Here is a 21,477-nt window from a genome sequence, read left to right as displayed (position 1 = left end):
GATATAGTCACAAACTATTGGTTGACTCCATTACAGTTTCCATATCATATGTTCCTCTGGTACCAGAGGTTTTTGTCATGTGCAACGAGGAGCTTCATCAGCCACAGACCAACACATCCTCAGCTGAAGGCCGATTAGACTTAACCCAAACCGGAAACTGCGCATGAAAAGCTTCTGGCACCCAGGGTATATTATATATTGTTACAGTGTGTTGTATTAGCATTTATAGTCTTTGCAACTATATTCACTTTCTTTGCAACTTATTGTTCTCCAAGCCTGTGAGATGTAATAATTATTACAAATCTATTAAATCAGTTGTTTTATGAAATTTATCAAAATTATTCAAATGGTGGGAACTGCCACCAAGTTGAGTGAAACATAGAAATAACGGCTTAAAACATTAAAAGAAGGTATAAATAACACAGCAGATACAAAAGACGATTTGGATGGACAAAGGTGAAGAAGATTGAAACGGATTGCAATTGTGGTTTTTGTAAAATTGTTAGCCTAGCAGTTTTTCAAAGTTCTTTTTCTTTGTCATTTGTAACATTTGGTAGAATTCTTGTGAGACATAGTTGTTTGACAAGAAGTTTGATTTTGTCATTTACAAGTAATTTATACTAGTTCCGTAGTGAATAAGAAAGCGTAACTGGCACTATAAACAAAATGAATTAATCCAGCATCTGCCCTACATAAACTATATTAGATCTTTTTAATCTACAAACCACCCAATATAGCCTTAGGAACTCAGAATTCGTCATACCATGCTTTAATACTGTGAATGTATGGAAAGCATTCTATTAAGTATCTTGGACTGACACGGTTAAGCGCCACCTATCTTGGAACACAAGAAATGCAAGCACTTTGAGTCATTTCAAGAAATCAATAAGGCAAATGGATCTCTCAAACTTAGATAGTAATGAATGTGGACCTGACTGTTTTCTTTGCAGCTCATAGACATATTAAGTAATATTTGAATAGAACAGTATTTGGTATTTTTGATATCTTAGTATTTATTTAATATTTACTGTTATTATTTTTTGCTTTGTTACTGTGTCTCCAATTAACAGGTATGCTAAAGTACATGTACTTTGATTCACAAATGAAGTTATTATTAGTAATGGTAACAGGACTGAGTGGAGTCCAATTCGGTCTGTAATCATACGAGTGGTTAATAATTCGATTTGTTTAATCATGAGTATGATTACAGACCGAATTGGACGACATGATGTTCTGTTACCAATTAATCATAACTTTAACAAAATTTGTGATATAATAAGCTATATTTTAAATCAAAACACAAGAAATTCGAAATTTTGTTTCGCTAGCAGTGAAAAAAAGCCATTTAAGCGCGCGCGTGATGGCGCGTACTGTCCAATTACTTAGGCATGACGCGTACTGTCCTATTAAACTGTCCAATTAAGGCTGAAATCAGGGCAGTTGATAGCCAATCAGATTTGACAATTTTGTTATAGTTATGATTATTATTGTTATTTTTATTATTATTAGCCATGACAGTACATCCAGTTTAAGTGTTGGTGAATATTTTACTTTTGCAGTATTGTGATTTACAGCCTCTCACAATAATTGTCTTCTACACTACCGTTCACACATTGTTTCAAACTTCCCAATAACTGGGAGTTCCTCATTGTGTCTAAACAGATACTTTTTCTGATTTATTTTTAGTGGCTGGCTTGGGTGGGGAAGCAAGCCAACAAGTCAGGCAAAAGAACCAACAAAACCACCAAAACCAAAGGTGGAAAAGGGAACATCTCTGTCAGCCAGGTTTGTCTCCTTAATTCATTTTACTGTGAGAAGGCTTTTTGAAATCCTTTGACATACTCTGATTTAATGTCATGTGTTCTTTCATTGCTAGATTTGGTTTGCCTGATTCTCCTCGTCATGGAAACAGTATCACACTATCACCAAATGGCCGTTTGGCAGTGACAACTGATGAATTTGGTCGCGTGATGTTACTGGATGCAAAGAAGGCAATAGTGGTTAGACTATGGAAAGGTACATTATTTTATTTTTTAATTACTGAATCTGTACGAGGTTGCCAATAACCATCGTGACCTTTATCATTGCTATTATTGTCATCATCATCATCACCACGATTGTCACCATCATCTATTCTGTGTCAGCTTGTTAAGCTCTTCAATTAGGCCATGAACATAGCATTTATCACACACACAGCATCTCATTTGTTTTGTATTATGGTCAGATCTATGGTTCAGTGCTTCAGCCTTTATCATGAAACTTGGTCACCCTTGTCTCTCCTACAGTTTGTGCCACTAAGATTTACTGGATCATACGGTACATGTTGTGTTTATGTACTGGGGGTACCTTTTAGTTATGTGTCATTTAACTGTTTTTTTCTATTGCTTTGTATTTACAAACTGTATATATATAGAGAGGATATTACATGGCTGCGCGGAGATACGATATTTCTCTTTGAGTGTTGAAAAATATTTCAGGAGTGAACGCAGCGAACAAGTGAAATATTTCTTTCAACACAAGAAGAGAAATTTCGTATCTCCAAGCTACCATGTAATATTCTATTTATTATACAAACACCAGTGAAATACCAAACCATTTTACTTAAAAGGTTTTTTGGTGTGAAAGGTGCGGTTTATTATGAAGCCATAGCAATGGTGATATTTTCACATGTAAAGATAACATGTTATTTTCACATGTGAAGATATCAAGTTTTTGCACCAAAGCTCACTTGGTATTTCATTGGTGTTTATATAATAAAAATGTTTTCTCCATCTTTTTTACCAATTTAAATTGATGGTAGGTTATCGTGATGCTGAATGTGGCTGGGTGATGGTGGAGGAGGAAAATCATCACCACGAGGGCGAGTTACCCAAGTCTTCACTGAGAACAGCATTGTTCCTTGTTATTTATGCAACAAAAAGGGGAATATTAGAGGTACTATACACTAAGCTCTCTAAATCATTTACCAGGTATTGTATTATTTGCTTAGCACAATGACATACAAAAATAGCGTGAAAAGAAAAACTAAGAAATCTTAATGGGTTCTTAAAATAATTTTATGCTTGCAATACTTTAAAGAAATATTTCCAAATGATCAAAATGCGACCTTTCAATTAATTGTAGTGTCTTCCTCTCTCAAATAAGCTACCAGATCTGAACTCCAAAACACTTGATTTGGAAAATTTCTCAACCAAGGGAAGTTTCTTTATTTTTACACAGTATAACAATGCAATTCTGTCAATAAGCCAACTGCAGTGACGTAAAAGCCATAAACCATGTACTGGGGGATTGAAATATTTGTCCCAATTTACACTGATCAAAATGTGAATTGAAGATATCATGGTCTTGCAGTAATAATTAAAATTGGCCATTTATTTGTATAATACCATTACTGATTAATCATCAAGCTTTTTTTTTCAGATATGGAGAACTGAACAAGGGCCTCGTGTGGCAGCATTTAATGTTGGAAAGGACTGTAGGTCAGTAACAAAACAATGAGAAAAATGGATATATAAATTATTTATAACTTATTTATTTGTTGCATAATAACACAGGTCATAATCTTAGCTGTCCATAATTATCTGTTGTGTGTGGATTTGATTTCAGGCTCTTGTATGCTGGGCATGGAATTATGGGATTAGGTCATGTGATCAGACAGGGTCAGGCTTCACCACAGCACACACTGAACTGTACTCTGATCCAGGGTGATGGAACATTAAAGACATTCACAGTACCATTCCATTGTGCTCTAAGGTAAGTACTGTACATGTACTTACAGATGTTTTAAAAAGGTTTTTACAAGAACTAAGTGATTTCTCACGCACTGATTGGTCGAGGGCTATGGTTGATTAGAGTACAGACCCTGACAATGACTTGATTGTGGCGCAATTTGTTTAACTCTTTCTTGCACGCGAGATTTTCCAAGAAACGTAAGGAGAAATGGACGTCAAATGCTGTCAGAGTGTTATTGTAAGAATCAAATTGACAACAATTTTTCATGGTTTGTACTCTTATCAACCATAGAAATGATATCAAAATTAGTGCTCAAATAAAATGAAACCACTCACCTGCGGTTTTTGATTCCACTTGAGTTTTGAACATTTTGATTTCCTCTCTGTGGTCAATAAGAGTACTGATCATGGAAAATAAGTCAATTTGTTAACTGGACTGGTCTAGGATAGCAGTGGTGAGGAGAATATATTATTATTGTTCTTGGTAGAAGTAAATGAATAAACGTTTAAAGCTTTATTCGATTTCAGTTTGAAAAAAATGGAAACTGTCCAGACAACTTTCTTTTTTCTTTATTTTGTCTTTAGTGACAAGCACAGTAAAAGAGTAAGGGACCTTCATTTGCTGAAAAATCTTTCTGCTGTTTTGGATAAAGCAAAGTTAGGCCAAGGTAAGAAGAGTGAACATAAGCAGTAAAAATCACAGTTAACACTCACATGTCAAGTTGTTGGTGGCAAATTACCGTACCTTTTTCTCGCACTTGTTATGTGATGAACGATACAAAAAAAGCTGTTTGCAGTCTGTCTACATTCCCTGTCATGATAATTTATTGTTGAAAAGCTTGCTGGTTTCTTGGCCTCTTCCCTTCAGTTTTGATTTTGCAGACGTTTATGCCCAAGCAAACCCGTGAAAGCAACAGTGAGGGAAGGAGAGGGAAGTGATACATGGAGCCGCGAGAGGACGCGCGAGTGAGCGGGGAAGCCGCGAGGAACACTCGCGTCTCCTCTCGCGTGACTTCCCGCGACTCCCCCAAATGGAGGGCTTACTCAAAGGCTACAAGTATTCATGAACCCATACAGATTATCTTGTGTTTTCTGAAAGTGTTTCAACAAATGATGACTTGGATTCTAGCTATCCATGATCGCACCCTTTAATATAGAGCGTTTTTACGTGACATCATGTTTGAGAGTGGAACGTCCGTCTTGAAGTCGAAACGTTCTTTTTTTGCGTTTAATTTTCAAGCTGTGCTGGCTATGTTGATTGAAAAAGATTTGTACCCGCTGTGCCTTTCGGTCGATAATGTTTCTTCTGGTTTTTGTTAACTAATGTGTAGAGACCCAGGCTGGTGATAGCAATAAACTAGATGTTGAAAAGACTTTGTTAGAGATCCTCAGTGATATACAGACTCCTCAGTTGCATCAACAGGTACAAATACTTACCCTAAGATATCAATGATTTTTAGAAACTACCTCCTCTTTGCAATAGGCTATTTTCACGATCACGACATTTCACTACAACTACCAGGATTCATTTCGTTTTTGCTTTGTCATTGAAATTTGTCAATCCAGCTGAGGATTAAAGAACAATAGCCTTAATTTGCACAAGAAAACAACAAACTGATGGATTCTGGTAGTTGTAGTAAAATGACGTCATCGTGCAATTGCCCTATTCATGTAGCTTCCCACGCGGGCGTTAAAAACGCCTGCGTGGGAGGTTACAATTTCATGGTCATGAAGATAAAGTCGTTATTGTCAAGGAGGTTTGACACATTGGATGCTAATTCCCATGGCAAAAAAACTGAAGTGTCAATGGCTATTTCTTTAAGAATTGTTCATAAATTTTGTTGCAAAGCTATAACCAGACCCCTTAAATGAAGTCATGTAAAAATAAATCACAGGCACCTCATTTTCAGTATTTAAAAAAGTGGCTATCAAATGAAATATTGCTTAATAGAGCGGTTTTCATTTGAGTGTCGAAAAGTAATTGGTTTTGCACTTTCTACACGATGCGATTGGCTTAAAAGATTCGCGCCACCTTTTCATCCAATCAGAAGTAAAACCAAAGCAAATTGTGACGCGCTCGCATGCATTTTCCCGCGCTTTGCGTCAGCCACATGTAATTACTTCGAGTTTTGATTGGTTCAATGTATTGTCTGTGTCCTATGTGATTGGCCAGAGTAATTACTTTGGTTTTGGTTTTACGACACTCAAACGAAAACCACTCTATATGTCTGATAATATGTGCAACTCAATAACTCCTATTAAAAGGCTTTGAAAGCTCTGCTGATACTAAGCACGGACGACGACGACGGCAGTGAAAACGACGGTTAAAAAAAATATATTTGCCCTCTTTCAAACTTAATCGCGTCTATTTGGATCCGTTCAATATGTCAAATGCAGGCAACTTTTCCTGGAGTTGATTTATTAAGAACTTTATTCAGGCTTAAAAAGATGAAGGGAAATTCGTCTTAGTATGTCCACGTCCTCCCTAAAGCGTCAAATTAGGAGGGTTCACTTAGTAATCGTGCAGTGGACGTCAAAGAAATGTACTAAAAAGCGTGATGCACGTGCATAGCTGTTGTTTTGATCATTAAACCTATTTTTTCTTGAAGTCGTCGTTGTGGTGGTCGTCATGGTTGCTTAAGCTCCCTATTAACTTGCGCAGTAAACGTTCCGTGCGGTTTTGGAGCAAATAACGAGGAACGAGAGTCGAAAACCGCGCGAAAAATGGCGCGAGTAAAAGAGCGGGGAGGCCCTCGTTCCATTTTTCGCGCGGCCAAAACCGGAAGTCCCGTTCCTCCGCGGTCTTTCGTTGCTCCGAAACCAAACGGAAGCGCTTACTACGCAGGCTATGTTGATACCTTTTAACAAAGTGCCTTTGACATACATGTTATATGTTTGTTATTCATATCTAGGCTCTGCAATGTGTGTTGTCTACTGTGGGAATTCCTTCCTCAACCCTTCTCAAAGCTGTAATGGCCGTCATTGAGACATCACAGAAGAAAGGTATACTTAGTAAAATAGGTCTGTCTTTGTGTGGAAAGTTCTTGACCTTATTTTGTGCTGTACAAGTGAATTCCAGATTCTAACCCCGGAAGGGAGACCCCAAAGTGTGACCATTCAAATGAAAGGTGATGAACAGTACTTTCCTGTGGTACTGTTTATTTATCTGTACAAAGCGGTTCATATGTTTGAGTCTGTTCACGCTGAATCACGAAGTGTGACCTAAAATGAAAGCAACTGAGCAGTTTCTTTCTGTGGTTAAAGTAACGGTTCTGACTGGCATCCTAAAGCGAGAAAGAGCGTGTGGACATCGCTTCATTTTTCAATGTTTTAGAAAAAGGATTGTTAGGACTTTTCATATTTTTACAATAATCGGGCTGTATTTTACTCTTTATTAGGTCAAATATCAGATGATCATAGTGAAGACAAGGAAGCTGACACTAAGATGCTGCTGGATTTCTGTGCTGTGCAGAAGCAGCTGATACAAACTCATGACTCAGTTTTGAAACTTTACAGAGATGAAACAGGATCCACTGAGGAACCTTGGAAAGGAAAGAGCAAAGAACTTGTAAGTCAAAGAGGAAAAGGGTGTAGTAAAAAGTTTTCTTGAAAGAGGATTTTTATCTAAATTATGGAACAAACAGATCGAGAGAATTGTCCTTGGCTCTCTTTAGTCAGGGGAGAGATCGATTCTTTAGGGAGCTTTAGCAACGACTGAAGCTACGGCAGCGAAAACGTAACTATTAAAATCAATTCGCGTTTTTTCAAACTTTGTCGCGTGTATTCCAACTCGCTGAAAATAAAAAATGTAGGTGAATTCCCTGGAGTTTAATTCTTGAGGTTTCATAAAGCCGGACAAAGAAATATTCGTCATCATGTGTTTACGTCTTCCATAGACGGTCGCTTGACAAAATTTTACGCCGTGGTAGTGCAGTGAAAACAAAGAAGTGTACGACAGCGTGTGCTGCTCGCACAAGATAGTCGTTTTGCCTATTCAAACCTATGGGTTTTGTACGTTCTCATTGCCGTCGCCCTTGCCGTTGCTAAAGCTTCCCTTACTTTCAAGATTATAAAGCAAGGATTTTTTATTTATTAGAGTAGGTACAGTACCTCTTTTGTGTGACACATCGTACATTCGTTTATCCACGTGCTTTTAAAGATTATGTACAATTTTTGAACCATTTATAAGCCTTACTTGGAGAAACTTAAGAAAACGTCATGAATTCGTCATAAGTGAACTTTCTGAAACCCTATGGCAAATTTTACAGTCAAGCACTGCATTTTCAATTGGTGACTCTCACAAGCAATCAACTACAGAATGTGACAAACAGGTCCCCTCAACCAACAATTTTCTTGATGCTTTGAGTTGAATGACAACATGACTATGATTTTCAGTCGGTAGTAAATCTCTTTCGTCTTACTAAGTCAGAAGCAACTGAGCTGCTGATGTCCCTGAGAGTAAACCACTCCACTCAACAGACAACTGCTTCCCCTGACGGCACCCTCTCGTGTACACCCTTTTGCGTCTCAGCCATTCTTGCTTGCCTTGAGTTAATTAACCGTTTAACTTCTTGTGTATTATTTTCAGTCGGTAGCAAATCTTCTTGGTCTTACTAAGTCAGAAGCAACTGAGCTACTGACGTCTCTGAGCGGAAACCAGTCAACCCAACCGACAGCCTCATCCCCTGACCACATCCTCTCGTCTTTTACACCTCTGTGTATCACAGCTTTTCTTGGCTGCTTTGAATGTGCTTCAGTAACTCAACAGAGCAAGGAAAGAGAAGAAACAAGGTTTGATAACATAGCTGGAACATCAGGCGCAGGATCAACAATCCCTGTTGCAATAAGAAAAGGTCTTTCCAGTGATATGACCGTTCAGCTTGGTAAGTTATCAATACTCCAGCATTCGAAAGCCATACCAACCTCGTCCCCAGTGATTTTCCCTTCCCTCCCATTTTCTTAGGGAAAGGCTCTGGGGACGAGGTAAAAGCCATACCTAAGTTTACAATAAAGACTGAATGAGCACAAATGTGACCAATTGAAGAAGAAGAAGAGAATATCAAGTGCAATAGCGTTTAGGGGAGTCTAGTAGTTTGTTGCCTGTTCTGTTTTAGCTGCATAAGTTGATTTCGCCACATAAATCAATTTTAGTTTCCCTTTTTTGTTGCAGCAAGTTTTCTTTTTAAGGTTAGTGGGAGTTTCTTTATTACTAGTTTAAAAATATTTAGGCCGTTAATACATTTCCTTATCCCCACATCCCCCCCAAAGAGTTTTCAGTCACCATTTTCACATAGGACATACATAATACATCTTGTTTTCCCCCCAAAATTTTGCATAACCATTGTCTTCGTTTTCTCTTGGGACGACTGAAATACCCCGGAGAAATTGGAACCAAAGGTTATGCAAAGTTTTGTTGGGTAAAAGAAAGACTCGCTGACTTTTCGCTGGAACCCATAACAACCTCTTTGATTTCAGATTCATTTTCTCCGAGTCACCTTTGTCGCTAACTGAGAAAATAAACATCATTTTCACTTTTAAATTTCCTTTTTAGAAGTGCTTGTTCGGTGGATGTTCCTCTGGCAGATTAGCCATTCCTTTTGATTCATCGGGCATCAAACCTCAACATCTTATGGTAAGTTTGTACACGTATGTCAAAGTTGTTACACCAGGGGCCGGTTGCTCGAAGCCTGGTTAGCGCTAACTGTTGGTTAAGAGGTATCAAAATGTATAGGTTTCCATGGTATTTAACGCTGGTTAGCACTAACCATGCTTCGAGCAACCCGGGCCAGACCAGTTTGAACCTTGTGTTATTCCTCCATTTTAGGGCATTATGAAAGAGCAGCTTTAATTTTAATCTCTGTCACCACCGAAAAGTATTTTTATACCTCCCAGCCCAGTCGAGTTTTCCGATTGGACAAAAACAAATCACGTGCTGTGTGTCAGGACGACTGACTTCCTAGGACGAACAAAACACTCAAACCATGTCCCTAGGGAACTAAAGACTCGCACGTGATCACGTCGTGTAACTGGATAACGAGGGAATGCATGTGTCTGTCGCGTCACACAGCTAATTTCTTTATTTTTTATTATTAATTTCTTTTGGGGGGGGGGGGGGGCGAGGTGGGAAGCACTGAGCTTTGTTTCCTCTCGCTCCTCAAACAAAATTCAGTTACCCTTTGGCTTTGGATCAGTCACTCAGTGGTTATTATAGCTTATGGACACAAGATTTTATCTCTCCCAAAGCTGTTTATACTCGGGAGTGTGGTCAGTCCCCGTGGTGTTTTTCTGGAAGTGAACAGTCAATGTTACCATTTACTGTGAGGGCTGCTGTAAAACAGTGCATGATTGTTTCGTACTTTAATTCTTGTAGAATCTTCTTTTGTCTGGGTGGTTGTTGGATCAGGAGCCACATTACGACCGTGTGGAATGCCTGTTTTACCTTCACTCTCTCATATCTACGATGAGTTCATTTCCAGGTAAATCAAATGCAATGTGTAATAGACCTGTCCACGGTGTTTTCCATTTTTGAAATGGACCAGTTAGGGAAAAACCACTGAGACCGCTGAAAAGACAGTCTTTAAATTAGTATAATATTCGGAGCGCATACTCATTAAGTTATGGGCTGAAACCGCGACTGCCAGGACAATAGGCATGCCGAATAATGAGGGTATGCGACGTCAACCGCCGCTAGGGGAGATGGGAGGGGCGAAACTTTGAAGTCACTTCCACTGAACTGGCCAAGAGGCAGGCAAAAAACAAGCAATTCTAATCAAGGGCCGTAATGTATCATGTCACCAGCGCGCAGGCCCAAGACGACGGAATTTAAAGGAGTTTCTTATCTCCCGCGTCACGGGCCAATTGTGTAGGCAGGGAGAATAGTACAATTGTCAATTTTGAAAGTGATTTGTGGAAAACTATTGAAGATTTGGCTCTTCAAAGTCGCGAAATTTTACAGCCGTTTGTATAGAAAGGGGCACAAACTTGCCGCTGGCCTTACAAACGTCTGCGAACGTCTGTCAACTTTGCGGAGCTTTATTTTTGCCCCCTTAAGGAGTATCACTTCCAAACTTGGCAAGTTTATTAAGTCTAAGGCGCTCTTTACAGCATTGTCGACGGATGTTGCTAACTGATTTTATAAAAACTTGGAAGCCGTGAAAGGTTGTTTTCTTTGCGATTGTGATACTACGCAAATGTTAACGTTGAGATAGGGAAGGGGTAGGTGGGCAGGTTCCGAGAAACCTAAATTGATCCCATACTCCTTTTCTGAATATCTATAAGGTAGTCTACCGAGTGAAAGAGGCCAGTCACATGACAATAACGTCTCGTTATGGTGGGAGAATATACGTCACACTCTAGCCCAGTCCACCGTGACGAGCAGAGCGCTATCTTTTGCTGCTGTCTGCCGAGCTGTTGCCATGGAGATCAGCACAGCATCTAGGAAGGTAGAGGTATGTAGTGGTCCTTAACTGTGAAACTCAGAACCTTTTGGCAAGACCCAGTGATTCACCAATTATACTCTATTATGTTTTGAGAAAGTGAAACTGTACTATGATATCCTTCCCTTAAAGGGAGTACCCAAGATTTGATGAAAAGTGGCTGTTATGGTTAGAACTTAACAGCAGTGACGAAAAGAGTACTTAAAAGTTGACAGGGAAGTTTGTTGCTAGTGTGTAGGCGATAAACTTGATCAAAAATAAAATTGTGGTTTATTCTCCGTCCGCTTATCACAACTGTCTTATTCTAAAAATAGTCACGTTAAAACATTGTGAAAACTGGGATACACATATTAGAGGGAGCGGATAATACGGCACCAATAGACAATTCTCCCACCGCCCCCCCCCCCCCACCCCACCCCAAGCCCGTCACAATAGGGAGCTTTAGCATCGACGACGGCGACGGCAGCAAAATCGTCACTGTTTACTTTAATTCGTGTTTTTCAAAGTTTGTCGCGTTTATTCCAATTCGCTGAAAAAGTCAAATGAAGGAATATTTCCCTGGAGTTGATTTCTTGTGGACCGCAATCAAGTTTAGATAGAGAAAGAAAAATTCGTCGTCCCTTGTTCACGTCCTCCATAAAACGTGTAATTAGGCATTTTCACGTCGTAGTCGTGCATTGACGGCAAAAAAGCGAGATGCATGTGCAAAATTGTTGTTTTGCTTCATAAACCTATTGTTTTTTTGACGTTCTCGTTGCCGTTGCCATCGCCGTCGTCGTTGCTTACAATTCCTAATAACACGCATCTAACAACACTGATATTTTGTTCTGTTATCGCAGGGAGAAATCGAGGAAGCCGACCGGGAGGAGCTGGCCGCGGGGGACTGGATATCCGTCTCCGTGGAGATTGAACGGTGGAATCTATTAGTGTGTCAGCTGAGTGATTTGCAGGCTCTAGCGGGCTTTATTGGTAACCTAGCGACGCAAAGCAGTAAGGGAAAACAGGCGGGAGATAACAATGGGTCGCTTAGAGCCTCAGTAGTTGGTGAGGTTTGCTTCTGTGAATGGAATTATTAAATGATCTTAATTTGTCACTCAATACTTTTCTGACAAACGTCTGGGCCACGGGTAAAGAGAAATGAGTATGCTGAGAAAAGAAAGTCATCTTGCTGTATTAACCTGGTACTTCACCACCTCTACGTTATAATAATGACTGAAATAAATAATGACTGTTTATTAAGACTCATTGCAGCAATATACAGAATGGCTGAATTACAGAGCTATTACAAAACATATAATACTAAAATATAATACAATAAATCCAATAAATATTAGAAAATATAATTGTACAAGCCACTAGGTATACTTATGCGGACAAACGCTTGCGTGCGCTTGGTCCTACAGGTAGGACGCGTAAAGCGGCTAATGCCAGATCTAAGATTATAATTATGCACAACCTCCTCCTGTTTGGGGAGCATAAAATGCAAGGGGTGATTCTCATTCCGGAGTCTATCAATATAAACCTGGCATAGATGGGCGCGTCTGTCACTTAGAGTTGTTAAATTAAGGGCATTTAATGCCTCGTTGTAATTCATTAAAGGAAAAATGATGCACATAGCCCTTTTCTGAATGCTCTCAATCTTATAAGATTGAGAAGTTGTAGGGTGGTTAAGAGTCGCCTGCAGTTTTGTCTGTCTTACTGGCAAAAAGTACAGAAGCTTAGATTCAACTTGAACGAAATAAAGCGTGGTCAAGAGTTCGTCTTCTTGCTAATATTAGAGACCTTTAGATTCTACGACATGGACGACTACGAGAACGATATTTTCTCAACATTAAATGATGCACGCGCGTGAACCCAGCTTTATTTTGGCGGGAAAAGTGATTCTACAACGGTTCTTAGCCAAAATGTCGTAGTTACGGAAACACGTTATCCAGTGTTAGAAGCTTTATCACTCTTCGCAGATCAGGAGAGGGCGTAACCTCCCTCAATAGAAATAACCGTTTTAATTTTTCTGGTGAAAAGAAATGAATAAAATAAAGCTTTCCGGAGAGTTTTTTTTAGAATACGCGAAAAGGAAAACTTTAAGTCCTGGACTTCGAATCTAAAGGACCTAAAGATCTCCATTTGTAAATGTATAACTGTCAACCTTATTCAGTAATTGACTATCACCTTTCCTTTCATAGGTTTCCTAAGTTCCGGTTATGGTGCAGCTTCTAAAGTGCTATCAAGATACCTCATACAGTATGAGATACCAGCCAGAAATCTGGGACCAATGCGCGCATGTGCAGCTCGGAAGACGGAGGAAGAACTGCAGAGCGAGACTGGAGACGAGGATCGTCCCGAGATGGAACCCGAACCTCAGACTAACACCGAGCTGGAAGGTTTGTTTGTTTCTTTGTTTTACGTTGACGCGTTGCCCCTTCTAATGTTTTTACAATCCTCGCGTTTTGTCGTACCGTCTTTACTCGATTAAACGCTGAATCCAATCAGTAGAATGCGGCGTTTATCAGAGAATTTATGAAAAAAAAATAAGAAACAAAAAAAAAACTCAGTACAACTTTGTAATCTACACCATCCAGACAATTACGATTCTATCTCAGCAAAAAACTGAGACTTTGTAACTTAACTCTGCCCGCAACTCATGCTGACGTCACCTATTGATATCAATGTGCCAACCAGAAGCGCAGTGGTTCTTGTAACAAAAGATTCTTTTCTTTCACTTGTTACAAATTTGAATAACACAAACAATGCTTGTAAACGGTGATGTCTCCTATAGGAAACGCAAAAAATATAATTAACAGCGCGGTTTTTTAATCAAACAAATTGGATCCCACACGTTGGCAGAAGAGGAATTACTTTACGACTCGCCTAATGGTTCTATTAGGGAACTTTAAACACTTTCTCATAAGTAACTAGCATCTTACCCAAACAATTAAGCATTAATTTTCTGAACAAGATTTTATCTGTTTCAGGTCTTGATGAACTTCGACTAAGGTTTGCACACAGTCTAAATCATGATGTGCTGTGGAGTCACTGTGTTATGGAATGTTTGTCATACTGGCAGTCCAACAAAGAAGTATGGTTAATAATTTAGGGGCCATATTCTCCATGACCAACTTACTGTTAGAAACAGCCAAAGATAACTTGCCCTACACGAAGAATACTTTATTATGGCGATAGGCATACGTAACGACGGGGCTTAAAAGCGGCTGATATGTCGAAGGGTTGTGACGTAAGATAGCCATCTCGCAATTAATACCTTTTTGAGGCCTGTCACGCGTAACACATTTTTCCCGCGACCAGCAAGATTTGCATTCTTTTCGAGAATAGTGTCGTTTGCTTGCTTTCACGCGTTCATATATCAAGTACAAGATTTCCCGCGCTTGGCTGCGGTCCATGTTTTCCCGCGTTTGACACCAATCAGTCATTGTATTGAAATCTCATTGGCTAAGGCAAATTTTTTCGCGCTTTACATGTCGTTGTTGCAAGTAACACTTTTCTTTGTAACTTTCAGCAATATTTGCTAAATCAAATGCATATCAATGTATACTTCCTTTTCAATTTCAGGAGACTGGAAAGTTATTTCTTGCACTGGAACACCTAAGCTGTATACACTGCTCTGTTCTTCAGCATGGTTTGTTAAGATTATTCATTTTTCCATTGCTTCTGTCTATTATTACATACCGTAAATCCTCTATTGAGCCGCCCCGGATCAATGCTCATGAAATGTTAAAATCCTGATTAATTAATGCAGTCTATCATTTGAGAAGAAGAGGTGGGAAGGGTTGGAAGAGGGCTTAGAGCGAAGGGGGCCTTAATAGACGATTTGTTGTATTCTTCATGACTTTGTTATGGCTTCTTTAGGTCTTGCCATCACGTTATGGAAACGATATTTTAAAGAAAAGGTGTCAGCCACTGTGATGTTGATGGAAAAGGTTTGTTGATTAATGATCAGCAAAATATAGTAACGTAGAATAGAGCTGCAATGAATATTTGGAAACAAGACAAAAAAACTTTATTTGCTCAAGTTTAGGAGTTAAACCAAGAACGTCTTTAGAATCCTTCGAGAATAGAACTCATGACCTCCCCGGAAACGGTAGGACGTTCTTGGTGTTGAGCTACATGGAGACTGGTGGCGAGTTAGTTTTACGTAAATCCCAGTTCCCGCCGGTTACCATTTGATCCTGTATTATCCAAGTAAAGTAAGTCGCAGGTCTTCAGGAAACTTTGGAAGACCAGCGGAAAAGTCGTAGATCCTTAGAGCATTTTCCTCAAACTTTTCGGAAATTTTTGCAATGCTAGTGAAAACTCGACCCGCGTTGCTGACTAACTTAAAAGAGGGATAAGAATCACGGGTTAAGATCGATGAAAAGATCGACAGGTTTTAAAAGAAAAACTAAAAACAGCATTGATTGTTTTGTTATTTATATGGTGTGTTTTGATCTGCTCAGGTTGGCAAAGCACCTAAAGATCGACTCTGTCGAAAGGTTAGTATCCTTACTACAAATATTTGTTTGTTGAACACGTCTGTTTCTTGATATTCTACTTATTGATTAAAAACAATGGTTTATTCACTCGCACAGTTTGTGAGAGATTGAATTACCATGTCACTGGACCGCAACCAAGGCCCGGTTCAGACGCCGATCTTTTAATTAAGTACATAAAAAGTTCGACGTCTGAATCAATGAGGAATGCCTATTTCAATTTAGACGGCTCAACCGTTCTTCACGCCTAGCCCGGCCGGGAATTCTGACTTAAGAACGGCTTTGATTCAGACGCCGAACTTTTCATGTACCGAACCTAATGCATAAATTATAATAACAGATTTTGCAAGCATTTTGACCAACATTTTCTCCTTTTGAACGTAGTTCGGCTGGAATTAAGATCGGCGTCTGAATCAATTAAATAGTTTGGGTCGGCCTTAGTTCGAATTAGGTTCGGCTCATGAAAAGTTCGGCGGCTGAACCGGGCATAAGGAGTCGTTCACACGGCATCGAACGAATTTTCGACCGGTTAACAAATTTGACCGGACACTTCCACACGGGACCGTTCAATATTTTTGCTCTGTTTACACGAACCTTGAACGTCTATATTTTCGTACGGTTAAGGTAGTTCCGTGTGGATGGAACACCTAAACGCACGAATTTTCATCCTGCCGACAAAACGTCCAGTGCCGTGTGAACGTTTCCGAAGAATCGTTAGTAAGTAAGTAAGTAAACGGCATTTATTTGTACATGGTAAGATTATAGCAACGCTGATGTGGTCTTGTGAAAAAGTAAAAAGTAATAAAAACTATTTACATAATTAAGAATTAAGAATATAAAAGCTAAAAAGGGATTAAATACTACCAATCGTACTTAAAAAAAATTACAATGCATAAAACCCAGAGGGCAATTTTTTAACAGTGTTAAAAATTTTCTAAACAGGTAATTTTTCTCGTATCATTATCTAAATTGTTCCACAGATAAGCACTCATATATCGAACGGACTTCTTGACCATCTCGTTTGTTAAATCTTTAAACGCCATCTCTTATAGACTGTAGATTTAAGTTACGGTGCTCTGGAGCAGTTCATGAAGGCCACCATACAGCTTCTGGAACTGATAATCAAGGTAAACTTTCGATCTTTTGCTTATGATCTAATGGTGTTTGGTTAGTTTGTGCGAGTCAGTTCGAAGGGTTTTAGTTCGATATTTATTTTTCCCGAAACTGATTATTTTGCTCAAAGTTGTTTCTTAACGTGTATATGTCTAAATTTGGTCGTAGCTGCATAATGCGAGTGGGGGGGGGGGGGGGTGGGGTTGCTGGATGGGGGTTAACGGGTCGACGTAGTTGTACAACGTTCCATTTCCATACAGCTGTGTCAAGGCTCAAGTTGTCTAGCGTTCTTTTCAGGATCTTCACAGGATTTGAACCAGCTTAAACAGGAAACCCTGTGATAGAAAATACAGGCATAAAAAACAAATTCAGTGTCTTGCATAAGAAAAGATAAAATCGCATCTTAGCAAAGAATAACACTTACAAATATTTGGTGCCTTTGATACACAAAAGGTTTTGCTTGGTCCTTTTAACGTTTTTATTCTTCTGCCTTCCTGTTATGGTTAAAATGCCTTCTTTTGTTCTACAATGATAGATTGATTGGAATGATTCTGAGATTATATCACCGGAAACGGAGGATTTCTGGCACGCGGGAGAAACGTAGGTGGAAAGTTCTCAGTATCTTTACTAACCGTTTGGTTAGCTCAGTTGTTAGAGAGCGGGAGGTCGCGGGTTCAAACCCCGGCCGGACCAACACTCAGGTTCCTTTAAACAGCTGAGAAGAAAGTGCTGCCTTGTAATGATACCTCCAAACGGTTAGACTTTCTAGTATTCTGGGATAAGGACGAAAACCGTAGGTCCGCTCTCACAGCACTTTCCCTTATCTGGTTCTTGTGGGATGTAAAAGAACCCACACCACTGTTCGAAAAGAGCAGGGGACATAAACCCTGGTGGTGTGGCCAACCTTTCCTGGGCTGGGTGGGTTATCTGTAAGGAGACATCGTAATATAGTGATAACCTCCTCCCTCAGGTGTCGTAACGGCTATGTATATCTATCGTTGGGTACTTTTAGCGGTGATTGTCGGCTTAACTGTAATGAGTCGTGAAGCGAGACGGTCAATACTGATTTTCTTTGATTTTCAGGAATGTCAGGTCCATTATAGAGGAGGCTCAGGAGCAGTCAAGAAGTAATGCACCGTTGGTTGCGCTCCACGCAAAGTTGGTCACTGTTTTGTGGATAATCATGGGTCTGGAAATGAAAAGTGTTAAACCACTCTCTCTTTTCAATACCACGGTAAACATCGAAACGTTATGTTTCGTTACCCTGTTAAATGCATCACGTATATGTTGTAGTTACTGTTTTATCTCAGGTAAGGTTTATTTTTCCTATGTTTCAACTTTAAGCATACACTACCATACCCAAAAACATAAGGAAAACAAAAATTACCTGCGATAAAAAATTAACTACCACATATACTTAACGAAAAGTTTCACTTCAGAGTATAATAAACCCGCTTATTCCACGTCGGAACCTGAAAGATACTGATCATATGCTTTCGATCTGATGGTTATGCCAAAGAAAGACAACAATCTAAAAATTAAAAAAAAGCCATGATTAGAAATCCAATGTCAGGTACCAAAACTCAAGAGAGAGCAAGTTTTGTTCTAGGACATTTTGACGTTTAACTCTGCTGTGATCGCGTAACAAACCTTGATCATTTGAGAAAGGGACCCGAGCTTATGCGCAATGATTTGTTAGCATCTGAGCGGAAATTGTTTGTTCGGTGAGGCTAAATTGGATGATTATAATTATAGGTTCCATAAGAAGGGTTTTACGGTAGAGGGTTAAGCGTTGGTGTATTTAATTTGTCGCTTGTGTTGCTTTTGCAGAGCAAAGAATCCTTTATGCGTGATCTCAGCACTTCCCGACCTCTATCTTCAGCCGAGGACGTCGACAAAGCTATTACTGAATTAAGAGAAAAGGTAAACCATCTTTGAAAACAAGAAATATTTTTCTTACCCTTCTGTTTAGAAAATTTACAGTCAAGCGCGGCCTTTGAAACGATGTACTTTTTTTGTAGTTCCTTACTCGTGCCCTGTCCTTCTCGGTAAGTTCTCTGTCAACCCAGTCTCCCCACCCAGTGCTCAGACGAGAGGATAGTGATAATGACGCTGCAAGAATCAAAGCAGGTGTCTCCAATAATGACTGGCCAGCGGTAGTTTACAAGCTCGCAGAGCAGTTTGGGATGGACAGCGACCCCTTGAAACGTCATTTTGTCCGTGAGTTGTACTCAGCTGGTTTCGATGAGCTCGCAAGAGAGGTAATTAAAATGCCTGTGCTTCCTTGTATAAAGTAACCTCAACATTGACTGGCTACAAATTGCTTCTTTATTTTCTTCTCACCTGCAGAGCATGTTTTCTGTCCACGATCAGCGGTCTTTGAGCTCGCAGCTCTTGAGAATTGTGGGACAGCGGTTAGCACATGTAATCCTGAACGTCTCTGAGTCCAGTGAGCGCGCAGGTCGCCTGTCTCGCCTGCCGACACAGATCAGCAGCTGGATCAAATCACAAGTAATGTGGAATGATATGTTTTGTTATTGTTTGTGGTTAGTTCTCCAACGCTACATACATGTCAAATATCTTTCGAGTGTGTTCATCAGAGGAAAGAGCAAACAGCTGATAATTAAAACGTCCGTCTTTGAGTACGAAAATTGGGAGCTTAAGCAACCACCTCGACGGCGACAACGGCAACGTTAAAAAACAACTGGTTTTATGAGCAAAACAACAGGTCTACACGTGCATCACTTTTTTTTTTAGTAAATTTCAGTTTGACGTCCACTGCAGGACTACGACGTGAAACCTCCTAATGCGATGATTTATGGAGCACGTAAACATACAACTATATTTCATATACTTATCTCCTCTCTTTTTGAACCTTGGTAAAGTCCTCAAGAATTCAACTCCAGGATTTGACAAGATGAGTGGGTTCAAATAGAAGCGATAAAGTTTGAAAGGTCACAAATTATTATTTTTAGCGACGTTTTCACTACTGTCGTCATCGTTGTTGCTTAATGTCCCTAATATACTACTGCTGTAGGATCAACATGTAGGTGGAGAACGACTTGATCGTAGTTCTACCCCACTGTATGTTCTTACTCTTGCATAAAAAAATCACTGTGTCTGCACTGGATGCACGTTTGAACTCGTTATACGCCATCCTGCATAACAGGCTTTCGAAAGGTAAGGGGGAATTTAGGGACGCGATTGAAGAAGAAAGCGGAACTCTACCACCCAGGAGCCCATAAGCCGGAGCGAGCAACTTCCATGCGCTCGTGTCACAGCATTTTCACGGACCAGTTTATTTTTAGAACGGCTTTGGTGCGAATTTTGAATATCTTTTGAATGCCACTAACCAGTCAGCAAAACCTGCAGACATAAAAATGATATTTGTTACCTTTTAATAACGTTTAGTTTTCCTTTTTGATATCTTATTCTTCGAATGCGCTTGTAGACATGGTGGAGATTCTATTTTCGCGGGATGAAGTGCCTTAAAATGTGTCTAAAAATAAACTGGTCCGTAAAACGACGTGACAAAGGCCTGGTATGGGAGTTGCTCTCTTCAGGTTATGGGCTCCTGACCACCTTTTTTATTTTGCTATTTCCAGGACCCGTCCAAGCTTGTCTGTCGCACGGTGCCTCTTTCTCATACAGTGGATCTTTTGCGTGTTGTCATCAATGTGACAACAGAAGAATCACCAGACTATCCTCTCACCTCAGGACTGGCAGAATCTATCAAATTTCTTCTCTAGCGACGAAAAAGATGTGAAGTGACCCAAAAAACCAGCCAGTTTCCTCGCTAGCAGATGGTGAACCTGCCAGAAGCCATACTCGTCTCTCCCAAGGACACTGAGCAAATGGGTTTACAGCAGGATGTAGTCGCATTACTCATCAAGGGCTGAAGTTTTGTATCCTGAATCACGACGACCTTGATGGTTATGACCTTGCCTAGTCCCCAGGCCTCATTATTCCGCGCGGCATATGCGTTTCTGGTCACGTGGTCCGAGGATATGTCACCGAAATGCATTGACCTACAAGGCCTGGAAAGACGCCGCACAGGGACTTGGCAAGTTATGACCTACTTCGTGTACCATATGAAGATAATAAGCAGAGCTTTACTGACACTGACATCTTTTTAAGATGGGACCAAACAACCCCATCTCCCTATTTTCGAGACTGTGAACTGAACTACCTATTCTGTGCTGTAATCATAAACAGGACTTTCATGTAGTATTGATTGTTAGTGTTCTGCAGAAGGTTATTTGTAAGGTTTTCATTCGAGGCATGATACATGGGCAGAACATGTCAAATGACTTCGTGGATCGTTGCGTCAGATTATGTGTAGGAACGGAGAATACAAAAAATGAGAAATTTTAATTGAAGAATTGAATAGAATATTTATTAGTTAAAGCTACAGATAGAAGTGGAGTTACCATGACGAAAAAAATAAATAGGGGGCAGTCATTAAAAGACAAGAAATTGCAGAAGTACAAGGAGGCTGATTTCTCTACTTACTCGTGAAATTTGCTCTAAATTACAAAACATTCCTATTTAGACCTAGACTACGAGTAGTCCCCCATTTTTCCTGAGGGATAGTAGAGCGTGCGAAACGCGAGCGCGCGTGAAAATCACCCCACGCGAGAAAAGGCGACACGCGTGTCTCCTTTTCTCGCGTGGGGTGATTTTCACGCGCGATCGCGTTTCGCTCGCTCTACT

General features: G+C 39.9%; 1 protein-coding gene across 1 annotated transcript in view; it reads left to right on the top strand.

The window, feature by feature from the left end:
* The window catches only part of LOC140942813 (rab3 GTPase-activating protein non-catalytic subunit-like), a 29,429-nt gene extending 8,158 nt beyond the window's left edge, over positions 1–21,271 (top strand). Inside the window, exons 12-38 of the mRNA XM_073391818.1 lie at positions 1,687–1,785; positions 1,877–2,016; positions 2,801–2,934; positions 3,421–3,479; positions 3,607–3,753; positions 4,317–4,399; positions 5,063–5,154; positions 6,644–6,734; positions 7,130–7,299; positions 8,320–8,614; positions 8,902–8,918; positions 9,283–9,363; positions 10,102–10,207; positions 11,010–11,179; positions 12,007–12,211; positions 13,351–13,548; positions 14,140–14,243; positions 14,735–14,801; positions 15,032–15,102; positions 15,619–15,654; positions 16,704–16,778; positions 17,300–17,364; positions 17,848–17,998; positions 18,595–18,687; positions 18,786–19,025; positions 19,114–19,275; positions 20,370–21,271. Coding sequence (XP_073247919.1) covers positions 1,687–1,785; positions 1,877–2,016; positions 2,801–2,934; positions 3,421–3,479; positions 3,607–3,753; positions 4,317–4,399; positions 5,063–5,154; positions 6,644–6,734; positions 7,130–7,299; positions 8,320–8,614; positions 8,902–8,918; positions 9,283–9,363; positions 10,102–10,207; positions 11,010–11,179; positions 12,007–12,211; positions 13,351–13,548; positions 14,140–14,243; positions 14,735–14,801; positions 15,032–15,102; positions 15,619–15,654; positions 16,704–16,778; positions 17,300–17,364; positions 17,848–17,998; positions 18,595–18,687; positions 18,786–19,025; positions 19,114–19,275; positions 20,370–20,513 — 3,295 coding nt within the window. The 3' untranslated portion in view covers positions 20,514–21,271. The remainder of the gene's footprint in view (positions 1–1,686; positions 1,786–1,876; positions 2,017–2,800; positions 2,935–3,420; positions 3,480–3,606; positions 3,754–4,316; positions 4,400–5,062; positions 5,155–6,643; positions 6,735–7,129; positions 7,300–8,319; positions 8,615–8,901; positions 8,919–9,282; positions 9,364–10,101; positions 10,208–11,009; positions 11,180–12,006; positions 12,212–13,350; positions 13,549–14,139; positions 14,244–14,734; positions 14,802–15,031; positions 15,103–15,618; positions 15,655–16,703; positions 16,779–17,299; positions 17,365–17,847; positions 17,999–18,594; positions 18,688–18,785; positions 19,026–19,113; positions 19,276–20,369) is intronic.
* The last annotated feature ends 206 nt before the right edge of the window (positions 21,272–21,477 follow it).

Source organism: Porites lutea, chromosome 7 (assembly GCF_958299795.1).
Source record: "Porites lutea chromosome 7, jaPorLute2.1, whole genome shotgun sequence".
Lineage (NCBI taxonomy): Eukaryota > Metazoa > Cnidaria > Anthozoa > Scleractinia > Poritidae > Porites > Porites lutea.
This window is presented reverse-complemented; position numbering and strand designations above follow the sequence as displayed.